The sequence below is a fragment of the Priapulus caudatus genome, unplaced genomic scaffold, assembly GCF_000485595.1.
Source record: "Priapulus caudatus unplaced genomic scaffold, Priapulus_caudatus-5.0.1 Scaffold869, whole genome shotgun sequence".
Taxonomy (NCBI): Eukaryota; Metazoa; Priapulida; class Priapulimorpha; order Priapulimorphida; family Priapulidae; genus Priapulus; species Priapulus caudatus.
In genome coordinates this window covers 18,515-27,178 of record NW_014577930.1, presented here as the reverse complement: position 1 = coordinate 27,178, position 8,664 = coordinate 18,515, and the positions used below count along the sequence as shown (strand labels likewise).

Here is an 8,664-nt window from a genome sequence, read left to right as displayed (position 1 = left end):
AGCTGCATAAAGCTGCTAATGTACTGCATCTCACTTGTGCAAGGCCTGCATAAAGCGTTCCAAGGTCCATAGCTCCTCTTCATACCTGCTTTCCTAGTCCACAGATCTCAAGTTCTCCCAGAACCTGCTTCATCGCGGTCTCGAGCTCATCGGATTGTCTGCTTTCGTCTCCTGCCATCATTGTTCCAAATCTGCGAAAGGTACTAACAACTGGTCCGGTTGCCATGGAGAGCAGACTTGAGTTGTCCTGACGTATGACAGTGTTTGCAATGTTGATCTTGAACTTTTGAAGACTGAAAAAGTAACGCGAAAGAAACGGGTAAATTCACTCGTCACAAAGGGAAATCGTTGCCGCATTAATCTTGCCACATGAAAGGACCAAAGCATTCAGTTAGTATGCATAAATGGCAATCTGTATTGACCTCTACTGGTAGTATTATTTGCTGAGAAAACTTGCCTCATATCTTCATCCTCCAGGGTCGCTTTATTATGAAGCCGGTAGACGGTAGACAACTTTCTTCTGACCGGTACATGTGCTCGATCAATCGCCTTATCGGTGTGGCCCCCCCCCTCACAGAACCCAAATGCATCGCTAAAGCCAACTACATAACCACGTGTCGCTTAAACATGCACCGACGTTACCACATAAAAACATCGAGCACTTCATCATAATAATACATCTTACATGCTCCACACACCCATCAACATTCGTGAAGAGAAAATTAAAACACAAAATAATGCCAACAATCGCCAATACTCCAACCATCAAAAATAGATGCGAAGGTGGCTATGCCAAGACCTACAGTAGGTAGCACCTGCCCCAGACTTCATCACTATAGGATTGGCTGCTCCTAACCACATCACTACAGATGCAGGACAGTATGAGAGCGTCGCATGGGTTTGTGGTAAGGGATTGGGCCTCCTAACACACATCCACTACAGATTGCCCACCGGACAGTATGAGAGCCGTCGCAGGGTTTGTGGCTAAGGACATGGCGGCCCTCCTACACACATCACTACAGATGCAGGACAGTATGAGAGCGTTGCATGGGTTTGTGGTAAGGGATGGCTGCTCCTAACCACATCACTACAGATGCAGACAGTATGAGAGCGTCGCATGGGTTTGTGGTAAGGGGGATTGGCTGCTCCTAACCACATCACTACAGATGCAGGACAGTACAAGAGGGTCATATGGGTTTGCGGTCAGGGACCACCTGCTTCTAACCACATCACTATGGGTAAATAAAGGCACGAGAGACAACTAGGAGATATGCGTGTGAGCACTAACCTGTAGGTCCTTCATCGGGTTCCAGTCGTGCTCGACGAATATCACCGTGTCGGCGCCGGTGAGGTTGAGACCTAGTCCGCCGACATGCGTCGTCAGCAGCAGCACGTCGATCGACGGGTCGTTGTTGAAGCGATTCACAATGGAATGACGAGAGCCGGCAGGGATGCTGCCGTCCAGCCGCAGGTAGGTGAGCGAGGGCATGTGGGCCTGTAGGGGCAATGGGTCGTTACTACATGGCGTCCCGATTTCTCGATTTGTTACCCTTCCCTCTGTGGCACTTTAGTTTTTCGTCTGCAGCACTTGCCTCTCTGCCTTTTCTTATAACCCTTTCCCAATTACTTGCACCTCCTTATAACTTCTCGATACTCTCTTCACAACCACACCCCAGCAGTTGTCTGTCTACGCTCAACACATTACTAAAGCCCGGCCGCACAACATGAGTATTTTACTCAAAGTAAAAGACGCAATGAGTCAAAGTACTCAACGAAAATCTGCCGCACACGCTGAGTAAAATGACTCATGCGGTCATTTTACGTGAGTAAAATAACTCACGTGTGCGCCGGGCATAACACATACTAACTCCCTGAACGGCCACCCTATTCACCACCACCGACAACGTCCTGCACCACCACCCTTTCTCTGACAAGCCACCCTCTTCCACACCACCCACTTGCCCCCCCCCCCCACTAACAACACTTTTTCTTAACAGTCACCTCTGCCCCACCACGGCACCTTGTTCCCCCCTCCTACCAACACCCTTTTTCTTAAACATTCCCCTCTGCCCCACTACACACAACCACCCTCACCACCACCCGCAGCCTCCCTGTCCACCTCCACCCACCTGTCACGAACACTCTAACCCTGTCCCCCTCCACCCCCTCGGCTGTGCCAGTGCTACGGGGGATAACATACTTCAGCAGGTGTTTCTCCACGATGTCCAGCATGCTCTTGAACTGACAGAAAACAAGAGCACGGTGCTCGCCGACGACAGCCTCCGCTGGCGCCCTCTCTCCCACGCCGATGCCGCAGTCCTGCAGCAGCTGACGTAGCGCCACCAGCTTGCCTGAATGCTGCAACGCAACACCAGCCCCTCAGTTACACAGCATATACAGTGACGCGTTCGTAAAGACACCAGATACATATAATATATATATACACACTCTACTTACTACATCCTCCTTTGCACTTGCACACACACGCACACACGCACGCACACATGCACGTATGCATGCACGCACGTACTCACACACCTATATATTTATATATATATATACACACGAATCGACTATATCAATCTCAGTCACACCTGGGATATAATACAATGTTGGTACATATCAGACCTCACATATATACACGTGCATGTACTCACACACACACGCACATACGGAGTTACACACATACGCACGCACACACAAATACACATACAACAGGGAGGACAGCACACACACACACATGCACGCACGCACGCACGCACGCACGCACGCACACACACACACCTGTAGGCTGCACAGACTCGTAGCCGTGCGATCGAGCTGGTCCGCGATCTGGCGGTAGAGCGGGTGGTCGGGCTGCAGCACGAGCAGCGGATGGTTGCAGACCTTGCGCAGGTACTGCAGGCACTGGAAGACGTGCGAGTGCGGACGCGCAGCCTCACTCGCTCCCATCTGCTCCTCGGCGTCCACCCGCGCACGACTCTTAGCAAAGTCCTCGTACAGCTGCACCTGTTAACGTCACGCACAAACACGTCACAACAACGTTTACTCGTGTCACGCCAGAGGGTGACAACGTTGACTCGTGTCACGTCAGGGGGTGACCATGTTGACTCGTGTCATGCCAGGGGTGACCACATTGACTCATGGCACGCCAGGGAGTGACCATGTTGACTCGTGTCGGGCCAGGGGGTGACAACGTTGACTTGTGTCAGGCCAAGGGGTGACAACATTGACTCGTGTGATGCCAGGGTGACCCCCGGGTGACCATGTTGACTTGTGTCATGCCAGGGGGTGACAACATTGACTTCGTGTCAGGCCAGGGTGACAACGTTGACTCGTGTCAGGCCAGGGGTGACAATGTTGACTTGTGTCAGTCACACCAGATGGTGACATCGTTGACACACATATTTAATTTGGCTACGAATTAAACCACATTTTTACGTCTAAAAATATCATCCTTCTGAAGTGAATAATCGTGCAAAAGCCAAGGCATTCCAGACTTCAGATAGTGATGATTAGTTATGATGCTGCTAGCACCGAGTTGCTGGCTTTCCCCCTGAGAGCAGATACATTGGAGCAAGCCTACCTGTAGGGTGCTCAGCTCACAGTAGTAATCCTGCATGATCTTTGGAGGCAGGTCCTGTAGAACGTCGTCCTTCATGCGACGCAGCAAGAACGGCAGCACCTGTCGATGCAACGCCTCCATCGCCAGCACACCTGTGTACAGAACGTGGCGCCATCTGTTAGGACTGTCATCGATACCCACCTCATTGATAAATCGCGATGGATTTGCATCCGATATCGATACCGAAATAAATCGAAAAATAGCGATCCGATACAGTATATCACAATAAGAGTTGGTAGCATCTTTTTCTGGTAAAAGAGTGTTGCTTATTACTTTTTGTGGCTAAAATGTAGCCAGCGAAGCATCGGTAGCATTTTTGAATGAGCACCGCCATTATCGGAAGTAGTGCAGGGTGCATGCATACAGAGACAATCAATAACTGTGGTATTCTATTGTCTCTGATGCTTATCCTGTCTCACTGATCTCTATAATAAAATCTGTCTACCGGAAAAGCATGTCTGCTGCTTCGCCATCGCCGCAACGCTAGGTCAATCTGGTTGAATTCAGGTAAATATACTTCGCCCATGTTGCATTTAAGCACAGCGATGTATAAAATGCATAGTTAAATAAGTTATGTATGAGTTTACTGTACTTTCACGGCTCTGTATCAATATTTTCGTAGTTATGCAGGGGTTGAAATTAGAGTTTTATTATGGTATCCACGCATTACATATTAAATCAAATCGGATCGAATCGGATAGAAATATCTAAAAAAAACATATCAATAATCGAATCGAAATAATTTGATACCAATGACAGCCCTACCATCTGTTAGCACACTGAGACCTGCATACCATCTTCTCCCAATCATCCTGCCTTCCTCCATCACCCCTACCCTCCCTTATCGCTATGCGTTCCCCATCTCCTTGCCTTCTTCCCTCAGCCCACCTTCCCCCCACTACTCTACTACCCCTAGCTGTCTCTACCTTCCCCTATCACCCTGCCCTCCCCTCCTCTCCCCCCACCTACCCCATCCACACACCTTCCTCATCTACCACCCCCCCCCCTACAGTGCATCATCCCATTCCTCTCTCTCTACCTGCTTCCTGTTCTTTCATGGAGCTCTTCGCGTCGCGGCTCTGTAGGATGGGGCGTCCGTAGCGTGCCGTGAACGCGCGCTCGCTGCCGAGCAGGCCCGGCATGAGGAAGTCGAACAGCGACCACAGCTCGAGCACGTTGTTCTGTATCGGCGTGCCGCTGAGGATGAGGCGGTGGCACGCCTGCAGCTGCTTCACAGCCTTCGAGATCTTCGTCTTGCCGTTCTTGATGATGTGCCCCTCGTCCAGGATGCAGTAGTTCCACTTCACGCCGCTGCAAGCACGATAGGTCAGTCATGCAGTGATGCGAGAATATCATGTGCAATGCTATGGTAATATCAAGAGTGTAATAATATAGATATATTATACACTATATACTATACTAATACTATATTATTACACTCCTGGTAATATCATGCAATGGTTTGGTAATATCTTGCAAAGGCATTGATAATAACATGTGCAATGGTATGATATCATACAATGGTATGATAATAACATATGAAATCATATGGCATTTTATAAATCCTCTCTATTTTACACATTTAAAAAAAATCGGGTTTCTACTCCTTTTTTTAGTCTCGTGCATCTCCCAATTCCACTTTCAGATGCTCACGTTCCCAATTTCATAAACAACGTTTTCTCACGATAGATGGCACCACGTCATCATCAATTCGAGATCGCGTGCGACTCACCTGAAGAAGTCGATGTCGTTGCGCACGATGTCGTACGAGGCGATGACGAGGTTGTGGCGTCTCAGCTGAGGCTTGAGACGCGCTCGCTCCACCGGCGGCCCCGTGTAGTGCAGCGGATTCAGGTACTGGCAGGCGACAAACTTCTGGATCTCGTACACCCAGTGACCGGTCAGCGTCGGCGGACAGACGACGATCGAGGGAAGCGGCATGCAGTCAGCGCTCCCCGTCTCCTGTACAGCCAGCAGCAGCAGTGAGAAAGCAAGGTTAGAACGCTGGCTACTAGACTACTGACAACTACTGACAAGCTTATTCTGCAGCAGCAGCAAGGAAGCAAGGTTAGAACGCTGGCTACTAGACTACTGACAACTACTGACAAGCTTATTCTGCAGCAGCAGTGAGGAAGCAAGGTTAGAACGCTGGCTACTAGACTACTGACAACTACTGACAAGCTTATTCTGCAGCAGCAGCGAGGAAGCAAGGTTAGAACGCTGGCTACTAGACTACTGACAACTACTGACAAGCTTATTCTGCAGCAGTGAGGAAGCAAGGTTAGAACGCTGGCTACTAGACTACTGACAACTACTGACAAGCTTATTCTGCCCAGCAGTGAGGAAGCAGGCGTTAGAACGCTGACTGACTAGACTACTGACAGTACTGACAAGCTTATTCTGCCCAGCAGTGCGGAAGCAGAGTTAGAAACGCTGGCTCTAGACTATCTGACAACTACTGACAAGCTGTTCTGCAGCAGACCCAGCAAGGAAGCAAGCTGTTAGAACGCTGGCCTACTAGACTACTGACAACTACTGACTAGCTTATTCGCAGCAGCAGTAGAGCCAGGGTTAGAACGCTGGCTACTTAGACTACTGACAACTACTGACAAGCTTATTCTGCGCAGCAAGGCAAAAGGAAGCAAGCGTTAGAACGCTGCTACTAGACTAGCTGGACAACTCTGACAGGCTTATTCTGCAGCAGCAGTGAGGAAGCCAGCGCGTTAAGAACGCTGCGCTGACTAGACTACTGCAAACTATCTGACAAGCTTATTCTGCAAGAGTGAGAAGCAAGGTTAGAACGCTCGGCCTACTAGACTACTGACAGCTACGGACAAGCTTATTCTGCAGCCAGCATGAGCAGCAAGGTTAGAACGCTGGCTACTAGACTACTGACAACTACTGACAAGCTTATTCTGCAGCACAGGCAAGGAAGCAAGGTTCAGAAACGCTGGATACTAGACTACTGACAAATACTGACAAAGCTTATTCTGCAGCAGCAGCCAAGAAGCAAGGTTAGAAGCGCTGGCCTACTAGAACTACTGAAACTACTGACAAGCCTTAATTCTGCAGCAGCACCGTGAAGCAAGCCTTAGAAGCGCTTTAGACTACTGACAACTATGGACAAGCTTATTCTGCAGCAGTGAGGAAGCAGGGTTTAGAACGCTGGGTACTGAGACTACTGACAGCTAAATGACAAGCCTTATTCGCAGCAGCAGCAAGCGAAGCAAGTTAGAACGCTGGCGACATAGACTAACTGACAACTACTGACAAGCTATTCCTGCAGCAGCCAGGAGGAAAGCAGGTTAGGAACGCTCGCGACTAGACTACTGACAGCTACTGACCAAGCTTATTCTGCAGCAGTGAGGAAGCAAGGTAGAACGCTGGCTACTAGACTACTGACATACTACTGACAAGCGTATTCTGCCAGCAGCAGCAAGAAAGCAAACGTTAGAACTGCTGCGCCTACTAGACGACTGACAGCTACTGGACAAGCCTTATTCTGCAAGCAGCATGAGCGAAGCAAGGTTAGAACGCTGGCTACTAGACTACTGGACAACTACTGACAAGCTTTATTCTGCAAGCAGCAGCAGGAAAGCAAGCGTAGAACGCTGGCTACTAGCACTACTGACAAGCTACTGACAAGTTAATTCATGCAAGCAGCAGCAAGGAAGCAAGGTATAGAACGCCTGCGCTACTGGAGCTACGAAACTAGGACAAGCTGATTCTGCAGCAGCAGTGAGGAAGCAGGGTAGAACGCTGGCTAACTAAGACTACTGACAGCTACTGACAAGCTATTCTCAGCCAGCAGTGGGGGGAGAAGCAAGTTGAACGCTAGGCTCACTGACTACTGACAACTACTGACAAGCTTATTCTGCAGCAGCCAGCCAAGAAGCAAGGTTAGAACGCTGGCTACTCAGACTACTGACAGCGTACTGACAAGTTTTCTGCCAGCTAGCACCCAAGGAAGCAAGGTCTAGAACGCTGGCCTACTAGACTACTGACCAACTACTGACAAGCTTATTCTGCAGCAGTGAGGAAGCCAAGGCTTAGAACGCTCTACTAGACATACATGACAGCTACTGACAAGCCTTATGCTGCAGCATTGAGAAGCCAAGGTTAGAACGCTGCTACTAGACTACTGACAAATACTGACAAGCTTATTCTGGCAGCAGGAGGAAGCAAGGCTTAGAACGCTGGCTACTAGACTACTGAAAGCTACTGACAGCTTATTCTGCAGCCAGCAGCAAGGAAGCAGGTTAGAACGCGGCCTACTAGACTACTGACAACTACTGACAAGCTTATTCTGCAGCAGTGAGGAAGCAAGGTTAGAACGCTGGCTACTAGACTACTGACAACTACTGACAAGCTTATTCAGAGCAAGTTTATTCGGCTTGACAAAGACACCTCGAATCTGCTGTCGGCTCAACATGTCAGTAAATTTAGATTTATGTAAAAAAGAAAACTTAGCAGCTAACGCATTTCTCACCTTGTAGGCCTTTTCGCGTAGGTGATGATCGCCAGCTAGGATGCAGAGTGACTGCAGAGTTTTGCCTAGACCCATGTCATCACATAGTATACCATGCAGCTTGTACTTATTGAGGAATGCCAGCCAGTTCACGCCATCCTAGAAATCACGACCACATGCTTCGTCATATAGCTGTAGCACCAGTAATATAACTTAACCGTAGTTATAATATTGTACGAATCGTATTTTATGCTTGAATACTTGACTCTGTCTTCCCCCACTTCAATATATCCAGAGATGGCCTACCCCGTATTTGACCCTATCACCCTCCGATACACTCCTACCTCCAGCCAATCTTCTCTCAAAGCTCTCATCTTACTCGACATCTCCCCGCCCTCCTCTATCACCCCAACATTTCCCAGCACTTAGCAGCTCCCTACCCCCTCACCTTCTCCTATTGCCCAACCTTCTCCTATATGCCATCTAATCCTTCCCATGTATCCCCTCAAACCTTCCCTTTCCCCCACCACCCCACTATCCCCCATCACCCCGCCTTCTTCCATCAGGCTAC

The 8,664-nt window shown here is 49.2% G+C and overlaps 1 protein-coding gene across 2 annotated transcripts in view; it reads right to left on the bottom strand.

The window, feature by feature from the left end:
• LOC106814081 (TATA-binding protein-associated factor 172-like) overlaps positions 1 to 8,664 on the bottom strand; it is a 34,992-nt gene that overhangs the window by 9,495 nt on the left and 16,833 nt on the right. Inside the window, exons 8-14 of one of the 2 annotated variants that reach the window (XM_014818358.1) lie at positions 8,115 to 8,252; positions 5,358 to 5,587; positions 4,665 to 4,936; positions 3,587 to 3,717; positions 2,785 to 3,009; positions 2,197 to 2,358; positions 1,289 to 1,495 (exon numbers count right to left, since the gene is read on the bottom strand). In XM_014818358.1, the coding sequence (XP_014673844.1) occupies positions 1,289 to 1,495; positions 2,197 to 2,358; positions 2,785 to 3,009; positions 3,587 to 3,717; positions 4,665 to 4,936; positions 5,358 to 5,587; positions 8,115 to 8,252 (1,365 nt within the window). Of the gene's footprint in view, positions 1 to 1,288; positions 1,496 to 2,196; positions 2,359 to 2,784; positions 3,010 to 3,586; positions 3,718 to 4,664; positions 4,937 to 5,357; positions 5,588 to 8,114; positions 8,253 to 8,664 lie in introns of those variants that run through there. The other variant, XM_014818357.1, reaches the window with a different exon arrangement.